The sequence below is a fragment of the Poecilia reticulata genome, chromosome 12 (genome assembly GCF_904066995.2).
Source record: "Poecilia reticulata chromosome 12, P_reticulata-male-v2, whole genome shotgun sequence".
Taxonomy (NCBI): Eukaryota; Metazoa; Chordata; class Actinopteri; order Cyprinodontiformes; family Poeciliidae; genus Poecilia; species Poecilia reticulata.
The window spans coordinates 920,909-943,910 of NC_088841.1; the positions used below are offsets into that span (position 1 = coordinate 920,909).

The following is a 23,002-nucleotide window of genomic DNA, read 5'->3' on the forward strand; positions in this document are numbered from 1 at the left end:
GTTACAAACAAGATATTGACATGAACTGTTCATTCTGCCAACCATCTGAAGAAGATCTCTGTTATTTATTCTGGACATGCCATTTCTCATGTATTTTCTGGCAAAATATTTGTACATTTATTTCCCAAAAAATTCTTGATGACTTTTCCCTCACTTACATAAATAGGTTGTTTGGATTTTTCTCCTATCCCACTATTAAAACAAACAAAAAAAATGTTATACTATCAACCTAATTGTATTAGTTGCAAAATATTATATGCATAGATCTAAATTCTCAAATCAGAAACCTTGCTTTTAAAGAGGAATTCAAACATTATATTAGAACTCTCCGGTATTCAAAAAACAGAAAAGTCATTAAAACAACGGATATGTGCGCTCACTTTAACATCTTTCTGAGTTAACTTTTTAACTCAGAAACTTTTAGATTTATTTGTGCTTGCTATATAACCCCCTGGCATTATTGTCTTGTCCGTTTTGTTATTTGTTAGTGTTGTTAATTTTCCTGTTTTGTAAACTATTATCAATAAAGGGGAGGGGGTAAGGAAAGGCTCTTCCAGTTCTCCCAGGACTTGGTTTACCTCTGATACCGCTAACTTGAGATTCAGTATGCAGATATTCACAAAGCAACACTTGTTTCGGACGACTTCGTTGAACATGAAAATTTCCTAGGTACACAAATCTCACAAGAGCTGTCAGAAGGCGCAGAAAAGGAAAACACTGGAGAAAATATCAGTAGGCCGGTGTAATCGAAGTGCTCCCCTTTTGCTGGGTAAGTAGTTGTACCCCAAAGCTAATAAGCTAACATTGGAGGCTACTGCGCAGTCGGTATTTAGGAACGTCTGTCTATTCGCTGTAAGTTTACTTGCTGAGATACGCTTATGAAGGAAGCGGCTCAGTTAAATCCTGCAGCTTAGTAGTAACAATTCACTTGGCTAACAATTATTAGGCAGACAGGGTAAACAATGCCCTGCAGTGAAAACAAGCTGGTTAGCCTGTTGTAGCTGATCTGTGGCTAGCATGCTAGCTTACGTGATCGTCATCGTTAGTTCTGATGCTTCTCGTCAGCTTCTTGGCCCAAACAATCCACATCAAACAGGTTGAAAATCTAAGGATTGTCTCTATTTTTTATATATAAAAAAGTATCAGTTAAGTTAATTAAGTGTATGGCCAGTTACATTAAATCGATATATTAGACATATATCAGCTGATACAATTATAGCTGAATATGTCATTGCAATTGATACTGAGGTAATCAATGCTCACATGCTCCTCCACTTTAAATAATTATTTAAGTCGAGCTTTTAAAATACTTTCTCCACCAAGTTGGTGGAAGAAATAATTGTTCACAAAGATACAAAAATCAGCAAAAATTTAGGTTTTTCTAAATATTGTATATTTACTGTATATTGTTTTATCTTGGCTTTCAAGCAATGTTGATTTGTTGTCAGCTAGAACTTAAAAGCTGTGTTTAATGTTGATTTAGTTTGGGGACTTCACACTTGAAAAACAGCTCAGGGTTAGGAGAATTACACATAGTGCCAGAATGGTTACAGTAACGTTTTACTTTAATGAATGTAATAATTTGAAAAGTGCTTTTAGTATTTTTTTTTAGGTTATCTTGTTCCCATATTAATATTTATTTGATAATCTAAAACATTCAAATGTAGAAAAAAAAGCAAAACCAGAAGAAACATGTAAGTTGCAAGGACTTTTTAACTGTAGTGTGGGGCCCTACTCTTTTTAGAGGTCTGTGAAGAAATTGGAGATTAATAACAATTCACTTGGCCAACAATTATTAGGCAAGTAAGTATTTTGACCACATCCTAATTTTTGTTTTATTAAAGTATTTTATTATTTTTTATTTAAACAATACCATGCAATAACAAAGACACACCTAACACACCTCTACAATAACAGATCTCTTACCCCAACCTGTACACATCTTATTCTCATAAAACTACCAGTGCAAGAATCAGATTTGTGCATAAACTACAAACTACAAATACCAGATATTCAGAACTCTGAGACATAGACAGGTAAGGCAAGCTAAAACCCAACCACCACTGTACAAGAACGCAGATGTGTCCAGACTGGTAGTGATGGGCAGATGATGGGCAAACATGGCCCCCTATCTTCACCTGACCTGAACCCAATTGAAAGCTTATGATCAGTAAGACAGGAATTAAGTTTACTTAAATAATAATCTGTGTAGGCCTAATTATTAAAATGCTCATGTTTACAGATGAAGTCTGAATTCTGAATTTTGCATCTAAAAATGGATCTTGTTTCAGAGTTCCCTTTAATGGGAGCAAGCTATCATGCTTTGTTGCAGAACACTGCAGAGATGCCTGAGGTCCGGGACCTTTCAGAGGCCTTGCCAGAGATGTCTATGGATCCAATCACTGGAGTTGGAGTAGTGGCTTCCAGGAACAGGGCCCCATCTGGATATGATGTGGTAAACTATGAAGCATGCCTGGAACATATGAAATGATACAAAAATTTGAACAATTCTGCAAAGGGGAAAAAAAAGAGTAGAAAATATTTTTTATATTTAACGGGCAAAAAAAAAAAATTGTTGCATGTAAATTATGATCTAGAACTGAGTAAAATGTGAACAGCCATTTTTTTTATTTCCAGGTGAACATATAGAACAAACTTTTGAGCTCTATGTTTGCAACTCTCCTAGCTAAGCCATTTAATGTGCTACTTTAAATTGTTCAGTGGTGGTGTTTTCTTGCAACACCTCTCAATATGATCTATATGTCTTCTAAAGATATTTGTCATTTAGAAGAAAACAAGAAGCTGTAAAACTCCAAAGATACTGTTGTGACTGTTTTGGCAAACAGTTGGATGAATCATTGTCTCAGATCAGTGATTCCTCCTCTCTCCAATTTTCCTTCTCTAGATATCTATAACAACAGATGGCCTGGATGCAGACTTGTGGAAAGATGGCCTTTTCAAATCCAAGGTGACCCGTTATCTGTGTTTCACCAGAGTTTTCTCTAAAGAAAATGTAAGTCAGCTCCCTTTATCAATAAACACAAAGAAAATATTTAGCATGTATGAACACTTTTAATCTGTCTCTCAAATCAGAAGAGTAACAGAGTTTTCAATGTCTACGGCAATACTTCTCAAATAGTGGGGCGCGATCCCCAGGGGGGCATGGCGAAGTGTCAGGGGGGTGGTGAGAAGCAAGACTTTATAATTGTCCACTAGGTGGCAGCAGTGTTCAAACTAATCAACAGACTGCCTGTTCAAGCCAGTAGAAGTAGCTACACAGCCCTGCTGTAAACAGAACAGAGGGGGGGGGGGACAAACAAAAAATGGCGTGAAGGATACAAGCGCAGATGTTTTGAAATATATCTACTGTAATAAAGGAGAGATGGAGAAGTTTGACAGTGAAAAGAAAGAATGTAGAATAATTTAAATATTGGCAGAATAAAGACGTAATATTGCCGGCAGAAAGTCGTTAAATTAAAAAGCTTCGACAAAGTGACAGGGTTTCCCCCAGTGTATTATAGGCCTGGCGGCCCGCCATCCTTTACTAGTGCCACCGCCAGGCTAAGGCCCCGTTTACACGACAACGGATTCGGGGGGAAAACGGAAGAGTTTTGTTGCGTTTGTAGTGTGCATTTACACAAAACCACCGAATGTTTTCTCTAACAACGGCACAGATTGAAAACGGGTTCCAGAGTGCAATGTTTCTGAAACGTACCGTTTTCCGTTGTCGTGTAAACCTAGAAAATGGATCTTTTCTTCCAGAGAATCCCCAGCTCATGCATAGTATGACGCAAAACATAGCTGCTTCCTATAATCCACAGAAGAAGAAGAAACTACTCACAATGCTGGTCTTACTGTTTCCCCATCAGATACGGTTCCCTCAGCGTCTCTTCACCGCTCCGCACCGCCCAGGTGGCAAAATACACGGCTGCTTGCTCAGCGCTCTTATCTAGAGAACTACGGACCAGCCCCGGCTCCAGACGAGTTTAACAGGAGGGGCATCGACTTATTTTTGGGGGGCAAAATGAATCTACGTAGCTGAACATAGACAACAACATCAGTATCCTACAGGCTACTTGTTAACAAGCTTAACGTGCAGTATTGATATTAGCTAGTCATCTTTTAGCTATCATCACCTGCATCCAACAGCTTTACTCAACTCGGTTAGTTTGGGGGGAAAAACTGTGCCAAGTTATTTACGTTTTGCTGGGTTGCTGCCATAATTCTAACACACACCTGCGCAGCAGCAGCAGGTCTCCTTAGGTGTAAACCCAGTGCGAGCCGTTTGAAGGCGGCTCGGAAAAACAAGTTACGACTTGTTAGCAACGGATTAAACTGTTTTAACTGCTGAAAAAGGTAACAGAGGACACGGATATGGGACGTGCGGGAACTCCTATTTTATCAAATTGATATGGGAATAACAGACTGTTGGCCATTCCAAGGTAAAACCAATAAACAGCTTCCAGTCCGGGTCTCGCTACGGAAACTGTGAAAGCTCAAACAAGGTGTTTCAGCAAAGTTATCCCACTTTTTCCAACTGCATGCGCCCTAATCAGACGCACACAATGTGTGTTTTCTCCCGCAAATCCACATGCCTTCAAGTACAACTTTTTTTTAAACACATGAGCACTTTCAAAGTTTCAAAGAACCTAGCACCAACTAGGCGCAGCGACAGCATTACACATTTTCGATGTGTACCGTTACTGTGTAAACACAGATCGTAATTAGAACGTTATCGTGTAAACGATCCAACAAAAACGGAACAAAAGTGCCGTTTTTGTTGGATCGTTGTCGTGTAAACGCCCCCTAAGCCTTTCTTGTTTATATTTTTAGGAAAATAATAATTAAAACAAAAAACCTTCTTTTTTTTCTTCTTGTTTTTTAAGCCGGATTGCAAGTGTCTGTTGCTCTGAGAGTTTCACTGGCGGAGCAGATTTATTCCTGAAAGATATGTTTATAGAAGATAGTTTTATAGTAGAGGTGTGCTGTTAAAGATAGTATTATCAATAGCAGTACAATTTGCACAAAGCCTGTTTTGTTTAGTTTTCTTCTTGGAAAAAGTTATCAAAAACAAGTTTTTGTCTAAATTAAGGTGAATTTATGGTTCCTTTTTCCACATAATGTAACCGGTGGTGTTTATGATAAAAAATAAATAAATAATAATTATGTGACCGGTATCAGTGATCGGTATCGGTGATCGGCCCTCATGGGTGATCGATATCGATATCGGCAGGAAAAAACCTGATCAGCACATCTCTTATTTTATAGTTTATGCATTTAAAGCCTGACCAATCACACCGCTGGCGCCTCTGCACGTTGCCTCGCGCGCTGCAGTAGCTGGATTAAGTTTATCTCAGCGCGGATCTCACACACCTCCTTTCACTGAAACTGGACACAGGCTGACCTGTATGGATATTTACATCAACCCCCTGTGAGGAATTATGATTCTTTCCAGAGTTTTTGATCAAGGTAGGACTTTAAACACCACTCTGGTTAGCTCTGGTTGCGCAGCTCGATGTGAGCTGCACAAATAACTTGTAGTCGCGCTTTCAGAGGTGGTTTAGCGAGCGGGGAGAATGATTTATATTTGTGAACAAAGAATTTTGTGCGGCTTTTCCATCTCAACATGCTGCCCAGCGCCCGGCTCTGCCTGTGCTGATGAAGTTTATCTATGTTTTCCCAGTTGGCTGGTGTATTAGTTAACGAACTAGCGCTAACCTGATTATGCAGGTTCAGTCAGGTGAAGAGCTTTCGTGCTCTCTGTGACACAGTCTGTAACACATCATGCTGATTTTATATTATTATCAGGGTTTTTCCCCCAGAAAACTTGCTAAGCCCGGTGGTCAGGGCACCGAGGCGGTCCACTGGCGGTCCACCGTGTTTTTGTATTAAAAGATGTTAAGTAGACAATAAAAGTAAAAATATCACTGGGTTAATTATATGTTATGGGAAAACATCGTCAGTGAACTGCTATATAAACCCACAACTAGTCTTAAAAACAACTAATCGAAAAATACAATTCAAATAAATGCCAATTAATAAATCAATAAATATCAATTATGTCCACTTCTGTTAAATCCAAATTAAGTCAGCGGCTCCATCAGGCCCCCCAGAGCTTCAGGTGCCCCATAAATGCTAATATTTTAATATAGACCACAGATATATAAATGTAGCATTTGTTTATTGAGATTATCATTGCTGCTAAATTTGATATAATGGTTTCAGCATATATAAATTAAAAGACTTTAAATTATTTAACATTTATATGTTAGATTTTAAGGAGCTGGCAAGTTTATTTTATAGAAGTTCAAAGAACAATATTCATAGTCAGATTGGTTTGTTACCACAGCTACAATCTGATGCTGTTTAATCTTTGCGTTTCAGCTCCGTTTGTTCACAAATACAAATTAGTAAGCTGCAGTTATAATTTATTGCTTCTTAGGTTTGCCAGTTAAACTACTCCCCGTGTCCTAGATGTCACTAAATCTAACACAGAAGCTGTTAGACGTGCTGATGTTTTTAGCAACAAAAGGGGCCCCTAAGTCATATTCTGCTCCAGGCCTCATACACCCTTGGACCGGCCCTGCATGATGTGGTAATCCGCTGCACTGCGCAGAGATGCGCAACAAATGGGAGATTTAATTCAATGCTGCTAATGTGGCTTTAGTAGCTCTTCCATTTCGTGTCTGTTGAGTTTTTAACAAGGGGACACAGGAACTATTTTGGTTGGTCGAGTTTCTGGATGAGTTTTTCAGATGTCCGGTGGCCGCACGCATTAACTCTGTCTGACTAAGTGGGCAAAACATTTGATACGGTTTGGTGCTTAGTGTAACCGGAAAAATAATACTAGTAATAATAATAGTAGTAATAATAATAAAATAATAATAATAATTATTATTTTATTATATAAAATAATAATAATAAAATAATATAAAATCAGCGTGATGCGTGACTGCAAGGAGAGCGCGAAAGCTCCTCACCGGGTTAAACCTGCACGATGAGTGATTAGCACTGGGTCGTTAACCACTAACGCATCGGCTACCCGGGAACACAGACCTAAACTTTACAGGGAAGACAGTCAAACGCCGCATAATGTTTTGTTCACAAATATACATCATTCTCACCGCTGCTCAAAGCACCTCTGAAAGCGCGACTACAAGTTATTCCTGCGGTTCACGTAGAGCTGCGCAACCAGAGCTAACACGGTGGGCTTAAACTCATACCTTAATAACTCCTCATAACCAATCATAATTCCTCACAGGGGGTTTATTCATAGCGGTCAACCTGTGCCCAGTTTGAGTGAAAGGAGGAGCGTGGGATCCGTGCTGAGGTTAACTTTAGACATCCAGCTGCTGCAGCGCGCGAGGCAACGCGCAGAGGCCCAGTGGTGTGATTGGACCGGCTTTAAATGCATTAACTCCAAACATATCTTCTATAAACATATCTTTTAGGAATAAATCTGCTCTGATAGTGAAATGCCCGGAACAACAGAAACACTTAGAATCCGGCTTAAAAAAAGGTGATTTTTAAAAATTTTTATTTTATTTTCCTAAAAAAATAAACAAGAAAGGCTTAGCCTGGCAGTGGCGCTAGTAAAGCATGGCAGGCCGCCAGGCCTATAATACACTGGGGGAAACCCTGATCATATTATTATTTTTAGTATTGTTTTTCCGGTTACACGATGCATCAAACCATATCTAAAAACATCAGCACTTCTAACAGCTTCTGTGTTAGATTTAGTGAAATCTTGGACAGGGGGAGTAGTTTAATTGGCCAACCTAAAAAGCAATACGTTATAACTAATTTGTATTTGTGAACAAACAGAGCTCAAACTCCAAGATTAAACTCACAGCATTAGATTATTGCTATGGTAACAAAACAATCTAACTGTAAATACTGTTCTTTGAACTTTTACAAAGTAAACTTGCCAGCTCCTTAAAATCTTAAATTTAAATGTTAAAGAATTTAAAATCTATTAAGTTATTTATGTTGAAACCATTAAATCAAATTTAACAGTGTTGATAATCTCAGTAAGTCTGTGGTCTGTGTTAAAATATTAGCATATCGGTCTCTGAAGGCCTGTGGGTGCTTATGGAGCCGCTGGTTTAATTTGAATTAAACAGAAGTGCAGATAATTGATATTCATTTTTAATTTTTTGATTTGTTGTTTTCAAGACTAGTTATGGGTTTAAATATTGTTTCACTGGCGATGTTTTCCCGTAGCACAAAATTACCAATATTTTTACTTTTCTTGTCAACTTAACATCTTTTAATACAAAAACACGGTGGACCTTGGCGCCCTGACCACCAGGCTTAGCAAGTTTACTGTGGGAAACCCAGAGTAATGTTTTTAGATGGCATTGTTGTTTTTTAGATGGTAATGTTATCTTTCTCACCAATATATTTACCTCTCTCCACAATAATTAAATGCTGCACTAACAAAAATTTTATCTGTACAAACCTGCACTAACGGAGCATTAAAAAAGTAGATCACTTTGTTTTGGAGCAAGATGGGAAGCTGGTGATGTCAAAGGCCAAAATTATAACTTTTAATATCTGATGACGGAAAGCTGCACAAATTAAAATTTTAATGGCACAAACCTGCACAAGCGGAACACTAAGGGTGCGTTCACACTGCAGCCTGAAGTGACTGAATTCCGATTTATTTGACGTAATGTGACCTGTATCCGATCTTTTCATGGCAGTGCGAACAGCAGAGGTCGGATTCTTTTTCGAATGTGAGCCATATCCGATATGTATCCGATTCAAATGCGACCTAACGTCCAGGTTGCATTCATCCGAACTGAACGTCACTGATACTCAACAGATCTCACTATTCTGCGTCCTGATACGCGCAAGCGGGAAGAAAAACAACAACCATGACAGACTATATGAGGATTAAGTTGTTAAGCTGCTACGGCCGGACAACAACTTCAAATATGTAAGCTAAGCTCCACTGTTAGCCTCCATGTTTATTTCCGCAAACACTGAGCTCTTCTTCTTATTGCGGTTGGCAGAACACTGAGAACGCTGACACTATTGCGCCCTCTACTGCGCATGCAGGACACTTTCAGGTCATTTGCCCGTTCAAACTGCAGAACGCATACAGGTCGCATTTACCTGCAGTGCCCTGGCAAAAAAAATCGGAATTGCCAAAAAATTGGAATTGGGCCACTTTAGGCTTTGGTTTGTTTTGGAGCGTAATGGGGGGATGGTGACCTCTGGATGACCTAAAAAATAATTTTTAATATCTCAAAAACAAAGTAGCACAAACGAAAATGTTAATTGCATTAACCACTCAGGCTTTTTGCTGGAATTTTTCATGTGAGTGGGATGTCTGCTTCACTTGGCTTAGCCTAAAAATATATTTTTTTAATCACTGTCTTTTTATTGAGTTCTTTCCTTTTATGCATACAGTTTGTGAATACAGAGAGGTGTTCATCCAACAGATACAAAATAATATACAGAAAATTAATCCCTACAAAGTAATCCGATTTAGCCCACCCAGGTCACTACTCAGTAGATCCACGCACTACATTCCTATCCCTGACAGAAGTGGAACATAATAAAGTGAATTAACTTCTGGAGCCTTATTGTATATTTTGAAATGAGTCAAGAAAGGGCCCCCGTGTTTTTTTCAAATTTACTGGTTGAATGTTGAAGAGAGCGTCTTAATTCTTTCCAGTTTCAAACACGACATAAGGTCACATAACCACTGCTTGTGAGTTGAAGGAGCAGCACCCTTCCACCTGGTCAGAACTGTACGCCTCGCTAACGGCAAACAAAATGCCAGTGCCTGCCGTTTAAAGACTGGTAAAGGCAACCCCTCACCACTGAAGCCAAAAAGAGCCAAGAGAGGGCCAGGTGTTACTGCGACTCCGGCCAGCCTGGGCATTGTACGGAAAACATCTGTCCAGAACTGACCAAGAGCGGGGCAGGACCAGTACATATGAACCAGTGTGGCCACAGCAGATTTGCATTTGTCACAATATGGGGTTATTTCTGGATAGAAACGAGATTGTATGCTTTTGGAGAGATGGACTCTATGTACTATTTTGAACTGAATGAGGCAATGACGTGCACACAGAGATGTTGTATTCACCAGTTTAAGTATAGAGGCCCATCTCTCATCCAATATAGCCATATTCAAGTCTTCTTCCCATGAAGTTTTAAGTTTAGATGAGGAGGTCTCTTTCATAGTCGACATTTTATTATAAATCTTTTATTAAGAAATCCCTCCATGGGTGATACCTCGATAGAGAGCGTTCATTTTATAGCATTAACACCGGTGCTGTAAGTGGTCCGGTATGAAACGGGGGTGATAGAACAACACAGCACTTTTAAATTTCAATAATCAGAATGCAGAAATTGTTTCCGTTGTTTTAAAAGGTTTATGTCAGTCTGCCTTTTCCCCATCGATATGTTTCACGACGGCCCTTCACCTTAAGGGCTTAAAAAAAAAAGACGTTCACATTGCGCAAAACTCTGAAACAGGAGAAGCGGGACATATAACGGAGCGACGAACTAGATGTGAATTATGGCATAAAAATAGAATCCGACGCTGAACAGTGAAAAAATCAACACATGATGTGAAACACATGATGATTAGGCGACGCAGCAGGTGATGAGATTACTGATGGTGAGCGTAAATAAATGATAAAATAAATTTAGCAACAGGAAAGAAACTAAAGATGATGGTATTATCCTCAATAAACCAAGAGAGGATAATACTAATCAAATGAAATGTAAATGAATGAAGAACAAAATGCAAGAATAAACTAAGAAACTAAAGTAAATACAAAGGAATAAACTGGTATGGCAAGACCTTTCGAGCAATAATTAGTACAGAGACTGTATGGCAAGAATAAACAGACACTATTTCCAGATAAAAGGTAAAATAATATTGTTGAAATGTCATGGGTTTGTTGAGACCACATCTAATACTGAGAATAAATATATCTTACAGACCATAACAGTAAAGAACTGATCACTTATTTATGTTTTTAATTAGATTTGATATATTTATTTCTTCAATATTATTTTTTATGTCAGTGTTAATGTCATGAGGCTGATGACTCCATGACACTTTGAATTTGACTCATTAGGATTTGATTAAGAACCAGATTTGTTCTTTGTAATTTCTGTCCAGTAAAACTATTAATATATAAATCAATAGACAGGTCTATATAAAGATATAATCCATGTTTCTGTCTCATACTTGTATGGCATTAAAAAGACCTGGAACTTTTGTTTTTCCACTGAAAGCTCTGGTTTGCACAACAAATGCCATGTGGGTGAAGTTTTATGGATGATACTCTGATGTCCCATTCTCCTGAAGGCAGCACAGAGCTGTACCACCAGAAACCGACAGAAACACTGAAGAGAAGAAGAGTTATGATTAATGTAGTTACAGTTCTATCCATGTTTTAATGTTGCAGAGCTCAGTCGTTTGGCAAATAGTTCAAAGTTTAAACTGGCATGTTGTTCATCTTTTATCTGGTCATTTTGTGGAATATTTAACAACTAGAAGATGGCACAAAATATTTTTTTCCGCTCTAGGCTGTTAGGCCTACCAATTTTAAGTTGAATGTTCATTGCATTTTTCGTAGACGCCTGTGAAAATAATTTCTATTCTCATGGCTTTTTTGTTCTCTGGGAAATTATTTTTGACGATAAATACAGAAACAAGCATAAAAATCAAAACATCTACAATAGTGAAAGTAATATTAATGATAAAATAATGGTCAGTGCAAAGTAGCCTGCAAATTCTTTGGTGGGGGGCAGTGAGGGACCTGGATAGAGGTTAGGGGGGCGCTGGCCCGAAAAAGGTTGAGAAACACTGTACTAGATGATCATTCCATGATCTGTCCTTAATCTGTGGAAACATTAACAACTTAAAAAAAAATGTATCCTCTATTAACTTTCATATGGATATGATATCTATCCTTGTATGCACTGATGCAGCTCTCTCTCATGTGCTCTGGTTCTGTCACTCTAGAGCCATTTAGGCAATGTTCTCGTAGACATGAAGCTGATTGATATAAAGGACACTTTGCCAGTGGGCTTCATCCCAATCCAGGAGACTGTCGACACTCGTAAGTCAGCAACCAGCCAATGGCATCAAAAGTCTAAAATTATTTTGATCTTCAAATGTTTGTGTTGAAACTCAATGATCACAGTAACCGTATTAGTCCTTTATTACCGAGCCCCCTCGGGAATATGGAGACATTTTTTTCCTTTTTTTTTTTTTCCCTTTCAAAATTTTTGCGTTCTCTTGCAATAATGTACTGATCAGTTCATGCGGCATAATTGAATACTGTAAGCCTTATCTTACTGCGGACGGCGTACTTTCTGCTTTAATATAAGGTTATGTGTGAGAGACACTGAATTTATTAGTTTATTTATTTTACTGTTCATGTGTATTATAGTTCACAGGTACTCCACCCAATTTGTTTTGTTTATTATAAGTTCATTCATTTTTCATTGTAGTTTTTTCATTCATTCAGAACTTCGTTTTGTGTCTGTCTTGTGCCTTGATCCTTGGTACTGATATTTCCTATATATCATTGAATTATTATCGTGGGGTAATAAGTCATCTGACAGTTTTGATTGCGTCTTTTTTGTGTTGGTAGTCTGAGTGGTTAATAAAGGGCCGTTTTCATGTGCAGTTCAGTCGCAGCCTTACACAGACATAAACATGCAGTGAATAAATCGATTTTCAATCAGTTTTTTGCACCAAAGAGTTAAAAATAAACACTGAGACTCTTTAAATGTGTATATATTTGAAATTTTTAATTTACATTTGTGACTGTATACAAAATAGACCAGCAAATATTGCAGTAAGCATATTGCGAGGGAACACAAAAGTTTTGTGAGGTAACGCAAAAAAAGAAAACAATTCCCCATGTCCCTTAAGGGGCTCTGTACTTATCACTTTTTTTAATATTTATTAGAGATTGTTTTGGTAGTACAGCGATACTGTCTTTTTTGTCCCTTACAGAGGAGCAGGCCTTCAGAAAGAGGCGGCTTTGTATCAAGTTTATTCCGAGAGATTCAACAGAGGCAGCTATCTGTGACATCCGTATCTTGGGACGAACCAAACAGGCCCCTCCTCAGTATACTTTTATTGGGTGAGCAATCTGATATCAGTTGTCAACTTTTGGGTAATAAGTTATCAAGAAAAAGAAGTCTGGGTTAAAGTATTGTTTACACAAATATTTAGACAGGATATGTTCTATTGTAGCTAATGAGTTGTCACACTTATCAGAGTACTGGTAGGAGTGAATGTAAAAAGCACCAATCAACCATGTTTTGTTGGTGTCAATGTTTTGCATGTGCAACAGAATATCCTGCTGTTAACATTTTATAGTCATATAAAATATAAGAAACTTTAAAATTACATTGCCATTGTTGGTCACATCAGGAACATTTGTAAGTTGTTTTTAGTATCCTGAAAATATCAGAAACTGAGAGATTTTTTTTTAAAACTATAAAAATGTTCTCATCGTTGTGTTCTTATGTTTAACTTTGACACATTTACTGATCCTACTTAATTGGCGTTGTAAAAATATTCTGTCCCTGAGCTACTCCAGCTTGAATCACTAGAAAGCTACACAGTGTAAAAGGGCATGCTGTGGTTGTCTCTGAGGGAAGTTCTTCAAATCTAATAAAACTGGTTTCAAACATTTGTGCTACGTTTGTGCTGGATTGTGCAGCAAAAATGTTCAGTTGTGCCGCTATCATTTTAAAGATATTAGGAAATGTTTCCAGAGGTCATGAAAGGTCAACCAGGCCACCACCTTCTTCAAATCATACAAAATTGGTGTCAAACAACTTGACTATGTTAGTGCTGGTTTGTTCAGCAAAGATTTTCATGTTCTTCAGGGGTTTTCAAAGATCAACCACCCTTTTTGCTCCCCGGTCACATTTGCAAAAATAAATAAATTTGGTTTCAATAAACTCTGCAAAGTCTGTCCTGGTTTGTGCAGCAAAAGTTTTTGTTTGTGCCGGTATCATTTTAAAGATAATAAAAAAGTGTCCAGAGGTCATCAAAGGTCAATGAAAATCTGTTCATGTTGTAACTGTGAATTTCTTTTAAAAATGCTTACATGTGACCAACCAGCACAAGCTTAACCAAATTGATTGACACAAAATTTGTTTATTTTATTTATTTGTTTATTTTGGAAATGTAAGCAGAGGCTGGAGATGGTCGACCTCAGATGACCTCTGATGATCCCTGGAAACATTTTTATTATCTTTAAAATGATACTGGGAAAAACAAAAACAAAATTTTTGCAGCACAAACCAGCACAAACTTATTTGAGTTAACCCACTTTTATGAATTCAAACGAATTCGATGTAAACATTTATTAATATCTTTATGAGGATAGCGGCACAAACAAAAAAAATTCTGCACAAAACTAGCACCAACGTAGCACAAACATTTAAGACCAATTTTGTTAGATTTGAAGAAGGTGAGTGGGGCAACTTCACTCAACTGGAAACGGTGACAGTAATTAGACTTTTCAGCTTATCACTAATTAAAAATCCAAATGACGTCAGTAAAACTTGATTTCATTTCTTCATAATTGATGTAAACTTGACACAATATTGGTTCTGAAAAGTGCTATGTTAGTATCAGTTGTGATTAACCCACATTTTCATCTTTTTTCTTTCCATTGTCTTGGTGTCCCCATTGCTCTCATTCACTAAAATCTACATTTAGTTATAGAAAAAAGGCAGCAGAAATCTGTCCATTTGGGCAAATATTTTTACCAAATAGGGTTTGAATTTATAACAACTGAAAAATGTTCTCCTGAAAATTTAGTACCATAGTGATTGTAATGGCAGTTGATATTTAACAACTTACCTACTGTAGACAAGTTCACTTCAGTTTTTATTTTTGGTAATTGAGAGTTTTGTTGTGTGGGCTATTTAATTAGATAAGGTTTTTCTTCTGTTGTCTGTGTTCCATTTGATTGCAGGGAGCTCAACAACATGGGAATCTGGTATCGCATGGGAAACGTTCCTCGTGCTCAAGACTCGACACACACACCAACAACCAACAATGTCCAAAATGCTAATTCCTCCACTGTTCCAGTCTCAGCTGGTCCTATGCCCAAGTATGTCCAGTGAACTCAGGATTTCTCCCAGAAAACATACGGTGTAGGGCAGTTAAGGCAGTCCACAGTGCTCCACTGTATTTTTGTTTTAAAATTTTTTTCTAGTAGACAGGAAATGTGAAAATAAGATTAGGTAATTATGTGTTATTTCAAGACTTTATTGACAATATTTATTTATTTATTTATTTATTTATTGACAATACTCAAAACACTAAATATATAGTATTAAAAAGGCAAACATAAAAAGAATACAATTAATATAATTTTTTTTTTGCACTTCAGTTAAATCCTAAAGACGTAGTCAGTCAGTGGATCTTAAATTATGCTACTATGCCATGGTGGTCTCTTTTAGAAGTGAAATAAATTCAAAGAAATATGTAAAATCGACCCTGGTGAGTCAGTAAGCTTGGCTAAATATTCATTGGATACTAAATTCAAGTATGTATTGTATTAAATATTCTTGTGTTTTCCTAAATCCTAGAGATTTTTTAAAAACACACTGCCTGTTACTAAAAATATTTAAAAATCTATAATTTTATGAAAATGAGCCCTTATAGATCTGATAGATGTGACTGCTGACTGAACAGATAAGGCTCCAGGAATAACTAAGCCTGGCTGTTAGCCTGGTCTGGAGCAGGCTAGCTGCACAGGATAAATCGCCATGGTAATTTATGTGTTGCCACTTTTGTGACACTGAATCGAGGCTTAATTAATATAGGATATCTGGCAAATCCGGCTTAATCTGCTATCCTGGTTTTGTGAAACAGCCCTCAGAAAGGCAAACTGCTTTGGTCATTTTTGCAGGCATATTTCCATGACCCTGCCAGCTAGCTTCAGAGGAAAGAACACCACCAGACCAGACTATGAACACCAGAACTCCAATCTGTATGCTATCTCAGGTCTGTAAGACTTTCTTATTTAAAAAAAAAAAGTTATTTAAGTCCAAATGATTTTCCTGGCTTAAAATGGTAACCAAGGAATAGTTTGATTTATTCCATCATTTTAGATTTTTGTCTAGACCAGCCCTGGCCGAGGAGTTTAGCTGGGAGGCATTGGCTTCTTTTGCAGGGGCAGACTAAACAAGCTTTTACTTTCATATAAATACATACCAAACCTGTATATGACCCATAATAACCAGATTTATTAATACAAAATAAACAATAAGGACGTAAATAGCGACATGTATAAAATGTTGAGTAATTATGCTGAAATTTGCATTAGCTCGTGTTGCAGAACTCTAAGAATCAAATGTTTCCAAGATGTGAAGTCTTATTTCTTTAGATGCAAAATCAATCTACTCAAGTAAGAGTAGCAATACCAGTATTAGTCAAATAAAAGAAAAAAGTACACTGCTGTAAATCTACTCTAACTACTTTTTTCTCAAAAAGTTACTCCAGTAAATGTAACCAGTATTACGCACTTTTGAACATGAATAACAATATTAGTATACTGTACTTGTTAACAAGCTTAACGTGATATATTGGCATTAGCTAGTCATCACATATAAAACATCATTTGTATCCAGCAGCATTACTCAGCTATCAATGGTTAGCTTGGGTGAACAAAAAACTGTGCAAAGTTCTCTGCCTTTTGCTGGTTTGCTGCCATGATTCTAATGCACCTGCACAGCTCTGAACAGCAGCAGCAGCATGGCTCTGTTGCTGCGGCACAGGTGTAAAACCGGCACAAGCATCTTGGCACTCATGTTGAGTTTAAAGGTGGCTCGGAAAAACACGTTGCAACATCCTAACAGTGGATTAAACTGTTGTAACGGCTAAAAAAAAGAGTCTGGTACAGAGAGCACAGATATGGGAAGTGCGGGAGCCCCTACTGTACCAAATCGAGATGGGAATGATAGAAAGTTGGCCACTCTGATAAAAAGGAAAAAAACAGCTTCCAGTTCTGGGAGTGGGGCACAGCTGTCTCGGTGGGCGGACAATGGCCAATGCCGCCGGGCCTGGCTTAGATATACAGTTGAGGTCAGTATTCAGCTGTCACTGTTAGTTTCAGCAGTTTGTATTATTATGAGAGATGTTTGAGGCAGAATGCACCAGTACCAGCCCTGGAGTGTTTAACATATCATAAAACATTCTTTAGTAATTCAATTTTGAAGAACTAAAGTCGTTCTGTTGTATCATTTTAGCTTGAACTTTGTTATGGCTGTAAAAGCTGCATGGTTGTAAGAATTCTCTCTCTTTCAGCTATGGATGGAGTGCCTTTTATGATTTCTGAGAAGTTTGCCTGCACCTCTCCTGATGTAAGTATCTGGAGCTGAAAGATCTTGGTGACAAGTTGATTTATGGATACTAGGTTCTGTACATCTTTAGCTGTAAACCTAAACTTGACCTTTAAAAATGTTCCAAGTTTTAGAACAGAATGTGTATAACAGTGCCTACCTGTGAGACTACCACATGTCAAAACGTTAAGAACATTATGATGTGGGGAAAGTGGGAAAAGGATTGTGTCATGCTGCTGACGTCTGTACTAAATGTATTGTTTAATGGATTTAAAAAAATATTTGGGTAGGAAAGGCCTGAAGTGAAACATTGGGATAGAGCTCGTGTGTCTAACGAGCCTCTTGTGTCCTGTTCCAGCTGCAACAGGTGGATCTGATGGGCATTACTATCAAGTCTCTAGCTGAGATTGAAAAAGAGGTGAGGAAAAACGGTTTCTTAGTTTCAGAGTAAGCCTTTATTACTTATTCACTTTTCATTAGTTAAGATGCTGTACTGAAACAATGCTGTGTCCAACACTAAACCTCATGCTTGCTATTATTTTATTGTATTTATCTTAATTTTTTAGCACATTTTCACATATTTCTTGACAATGATTCACAAGAAGTGTATTTAAAACAGACTTCAAATACAAAATAGCAGATCAGCCTCTGTGGGCAGAAACCTACAGTATATAATACAGAAACTTTTCACTTCATTTGCTTAGAGGAGTTCTTTAGTATGGAGGCCCTTAGGGGACATAGGAAAAAATATATTCAGTTGAGTGTCCTCGCAAAAGTATTGCGTTCTTTTGCAATAAATTGGCAAAAGCACCCTGGTTTATTTTTTATACAGTAACAATGATAAATGTCAGTTTAAAATTACATACATATTTAAAGACCCTGGTGAAAACATTCTTAAGTCTATGGTGCAACAAAACATTGAAAATTGATCCGCATGTTCATGTTTGTGTAAGTTTGAGATGGGGCTCCACATGAAAACGGCCCTTTAAACCATTCAGGCTGCCAACATGAAAAAGACACAAAACTATCAGATGATTTCTCTGCCAATACTCAAAATACTCAAAAATTGTTTCTGTCTGTCCTTCTTAGGGAAACTTTAGTTTGTCTTAAAAGGGATAGAAAGAGATGAAAAACCCACAACTTGCTTTACTTTTGCATCTTGCACATAGATTTGTGGTGCATTATCCTCAAGAAGAAGATATATTCAGATATCTCAGAAACGAGATATTAACATACATGGAAAAAAACTTACAAAAGTGTTATATTACAGCAAAAAGACCTTAATTATGCCAAATAATTGAACCAGTACATTATTGCAAGAGAACGCAAACATTTTATCAGGTAAAGCAAAAGAGTAAAAAAAAAAAAAAACACCGCTTCTTGGGGACTCCGTACCTTAGAAACCTGTCTAGAACAGGTGACAGTTTATATTGAATCCAAATACTCGTCTTTTGGCCCTTATTTATTATATACAGTGCTTTGAGAAAGTATTCGACCCCCTTGAACTTTTCAACCTTTTGCCACTTTTCAGGCTTCAAACATAAAGATCTTAATTTTTCATTATTTTGTGAAGAATCAACAAGTTGGACACAATCATAAGGTGGAATGAAATTTATTGGATATTTTAAACTATTTTTATCAAATAAAAAACTGCAAAGTGGGGCGTGCAATATTATTTGGCCTTCTTGTGTTAATACTTTGTAGCGCCACCTTTTGCTGTGATTACAGTTGCAAGTTGCTTGGTGTATCTCTCTCAGTTTTGCACATCGAGAGACTGAAATTCGTGCCCATTCTTTCTTGCAAAACAGCTCAAGGTCAGTGAGGTTGGATGGGGAACGCTTGTGAACAGCAGTTTTCAGCTCTTTCCACAGATTCTCGATTATATTCAGGTCTGGACTTTGACTTGGCCATTCTAACACCTGGATAATGGATTAATTATCGTTCCATTGTAGGTTTTGCTTTATGTTTGGGATCATTGTCTTGTTGGAAGATAAATCTCCGTCCCGGTCTCAGGTCTCCAGCAGGTTTTGCAGACTCCCAACAGGCTTTCTTCCAGAATGGTCCTGTATTTGGCTCTATCCATCTTCCCATCAATTTTAACCATCTTCCCTGTCACTCCAGAAGAAAAGCAGGCCCAAACCATGATGCTGCCACTACCATGTTTGACAGTGGGGATGGTGTGTTCAGGGTGAGCTGTGTTGCTTTTACGCCAAACATATTGTTTTCCATTGTGGCCAAAAAATTCAATTTTGCTTTCATCTGACCAGAGCACCTTCTTCCACATATTTGGTGTGTCTGCCAGGTGGCTTGTGGCAAACTTTAACCCCTTCACCCGCACCAGAATGCCCATGTGCTGTTTTTCCATTGTATTTTCCGGGACTGAGATTTAAGGGTTTAAACTCTGCCGATGTCCATTTTTATTGGGCAGCCTAGAGCCCCCCCTTTTGATTGACACCACATTTGACCAATAATGTTATGAAATTGCTTTTTTCATAACATTATTGGTCGAATAATGTTATGCCAATAATATCCAGAGAGCGACTTGAGCTCGTTTTGGCATACCTGTATTCTTTCTGGAATATTTCTGACTGGTCAACTCAGAAATATTAGTAGATATTGGTATATTTGCAGTGGTCTGATACTTCTTCTATTTCAATATGACCGCTTGCACAGTGCTCCTTGAGATGTTTAAAGCTTGGGAAATCTTTTTGTATTCAAATCCGGCTTTAAACTTCTCCACAACTGTGTCTCAGACCTGCTTGGTGTGTTTCTTGGTCTTCATGATGTTCTCTGCATTTTAAACACAACCCTGAGACTATCACAGAGCAGGTGCATTTATATGGGCACTTGAATACACACAGGTGGATTATATTTATCATCATCAGTCATTTAGTACAACATGGATCATTCAGAGATCCTCACTGAACTTCTGCAGTGAGTTTGCTGCACTGAAAGTAAAGGGGCCGAATAATATTGCACGCCCCACTTTCAAGTTTATTTGTTAAAAAAGTTTAAAATATCCAATACATTTTGTTCCACCTCACGATTGTGTCCTATTTGTTGTTTATTCTTCACAAAATAATAACAATTTTAGATCTTTATGTTGGAAGCCTGAAAAGCGGCAAAAGGTTGAAAAGTTCAAGGGGGCCGAATACTTTTGCAAGGTGCTGTATTGACATGACAGCAGAAATATAGATATTTGCAACTCTAAGGACATATCAACAGACATGTTTATTTGATGGTATTTTTGAGTACATTTAATATCAGCTATCAAATGGTGTAATCTCTCTGTTTTTGCTTAATGACGCCCGCTGTGTCTAGAAGTAAATGGGGATTAATAAATCTTCCTTGTAGTTACACATTACGTCCACAAGATGCCACTTTGGTAGTACTAACACTCACAACAAAACTAAACCAAAATTTATTTACCAAATATAGTGTAATTGATGTGTTGTTGACCAATAGTGACACATTTTTTGGAGGTGAAAAATTAGCTTATTTGTTTTATTTTTTTTTTTGTATTTTTATCTTTTAGTATGATTACAGCTTCCGCACTGAGCACAGTGCAGCGGCTCGCCTCCCTCCCAGTCCAACACGAACCTCCTTGAGCTCTGAAGCCTGATGCTCCAGTCCTTAGCAACTCCATAGGCAATAAATCTCAACATGAGAGACACTGCTACTGAATACCTGCCCACACCAAAAAGTGAACCACCAACCTCTCTAAGATGAAGCTGGAGCCAAGCATGGTGCTGACTGAAAAGAATCTCAGTCATACACATTACATCCAAAACAAAGGATGTTTTATAAACATGGCGAAAGGGTCCCAGATAGTGATGAAGAACGTCTGTTGAGCTTTTATTATTCTCTAAAAGCAGATGTGCCAACTTCTAAAGTACCTGCTGCTGTGTTCTGAATCAACGCATCAAAAGGGAAGTTCAAGTTTTTCTGGTCTGTATGGGAAAATGCATTGTCCTCTTCTTGTTACTGTTGTATACTGGTTTGACTGTAAGTGCACTTTGTGTTCGGGACTTTTAGTGTGCTTCCTTTTTGCCTGAGATATCCTGTAACCACTTTCTATATTTTTTACATGAGCCAACATCTTGTGAGCCACTGTTACAGTTTGCTAACTCCTATCATGGCTTCCACTGCTTAGTTACCAAAACCATTACAAAGTCTCGGCTAAATTGGCTGAATACTAAATGTGGCTGACTACACATTTATAAAATACATTGCCTTCATTATACCTTTTTTCTTCATTCTGTATGGGAAAAAATAGCATTTTTGTTTTACTGGTTAAATAATTTCCTGAGTTGACTCCAACCACCCTGTGATGTATTTTAGTACGTCTCTAAACAGTTAAAAAGACTATATGTGTTTTTAATTGTTTCTTAAAAAACAATTGAGTTTATGCATAGAAAAAAAACATGCCTTGACTTTGGATTCAGATTCCACCTTCTAAAGCTTATGTTTGTTTATAGTCCCCAAATTTCTTACGATATTCTGTAATATTTATATATGGATCATATCTGATATTATTATAGGAATTTGTAACAATGGCAAGAGGCCAAAGGAGTTTTCAGTCACTACTCCCTTGTAACGATTACTAACAGCATTTAAAGGAGTAGAATGAGTAGATTCATTCACTGACAGATTTTTTTAGTTATTTAATGATACAGTTTGCTGCTGATGGAGACATTTTATACCTTTTTTTCAGTTGTCTGTTTAAACTTTGGATTTTTATGCTCAATCTTTTAGGAGCTCACAGCCACACTGAGTTAGTTTGTGAATATGAGCACTGTATTCACTGTGTTTTGATGTATTTCAACTCCAAGCATATTGGTAATAATCTGACAATTTTCTATTACTTGACTCACTCCAAATACTTAATAAGTGTTAAATGTTTGGTATTTGTAGTTTTATCAAGTCACTAGCACAGAATAACAAATTTTTCTATTGTCTGTATAATTTATTAGTTTATTGTGACTTTGTTTTCTGTTAGGCTCACTTCTGTTCATTAGAGAAAACAAAACCTAGAAAAAAGCCATTTGTTCTGTTGAAATGGCTATCAGAATAAAAAGTATGTGCTTGCTCTCAGTTAAGCTATGTATTATTTTTTAGATTTAGTGTTCACTTCAAAGACTGGCTAAACGGTTAACAGCTCACTTACTCTGTTTTCAAAGTGTTTGTTAGTCTGCTTGCATGGTGACACAATGAAGCATCAGAAGATTTAGAACATGTTTTAAGGTAATAAAATAAGATTTTGTTTCTCGAACAGATTTTATTCTTTATGTATAAACAAACCAACTTTAGTGAAAATTGTGTTACAAGGATGGTCTATTAAACTGTGATAAAAACATATCAAAGGGTTGTTTTTCTTCTCACAAAAGAACAGATAAAGATCTGGTAATCTTGAGTCCTCCATTTCTATATATTTCAGCTAATATTTTTCATACACACCCAAGCAACCAGACCTTTTCATATGTTTTGGTGTCCAAAATGTCTTGGTATGCTGAAGCATTTGGAGTTCCTTTCACTAGAACCAAGTAGTAAATCCCATCTCCTAAAAAGCAACCCCACACTATAATCCCCCGCCACCAAACTTTATACTTGGCACAATGCAGTCAGACAAGTACCGTTATGGCAA

The 23,002-nt window shown here is 37.3% G+C and overlaps 1 protein-coding gene across 3 annotated transcripts; it reads left to right on the forward strand.

Moving 5' to 3' along the window:
- Positions 1-513: 513 nt before the first annotated feature.
- Positions 514-22,721, forward strand: mvb12ba (multivesicular body subunit 12Ba). 3 transcript variants are annotated; one of them, XM_008423077.3, is made up of 10 exons: positions 516-769; positions 2,333-2,455; positions 2,906-3,013; positions 11,999-12,095; positions 13,001-13,130; positions 14,985-15,122; positions 15,927-16,021; positions 17,324-17,379; positions 17,717-17,776; positions 20,894-22,721. In XM_008423077.3, exons 2-10 carry the CDS (start codon positions 2,345-2,347, stop codon positions 20,978-20,980), a joined length of 882 nt encoding a protein of 293 aa, XP_008421299.1. In that variant the 5' UTR covers positions 516-769; positions 2,333-2,344; the 3' UTR covers positions 20,981-22,721. The 3 variants fall into 3 exon arrangements, with proteins under 3 accessions (XP_017163458.1, XP_008421299.1, XP_081469536.1); XM_081613410.1 differs by lacking the exon at positions 516-769 and adding an exon at positions 831-852; XM_017307969.2 differs by lacking the exons at positions 15,927-16,021; positions 20,894-22,721 and having other exon boundaries at positions 514-769.
- The last annotated feature ends 281 nt before the right edge of the window (positions 22,722-23,002 follow it).

Coding starts and splice junctions, on each gene's coding strand:
- mvb12ba (XM_008423077.3), top strand. CDS start 2,345: ATGCCTGAGGTCCGGGACCTTTCAGAGGCCTTGCCAGAGATGTCTATG. Junction 3,014..11,998: donor GAGTTTTCTCTAAAGAAAAT/GTAAGTCAGCTC, acceptor CTGTCACTCTAG/AGCCATTTAGGCAATGTTCT. Junction 17,380..17,716: donor TTGCCTGCACCTCTCCTGAT/GTAAGTATCTGG, acceptor GTCCTGTTCCAG/CTGCAACAGGTGGATCTGAT.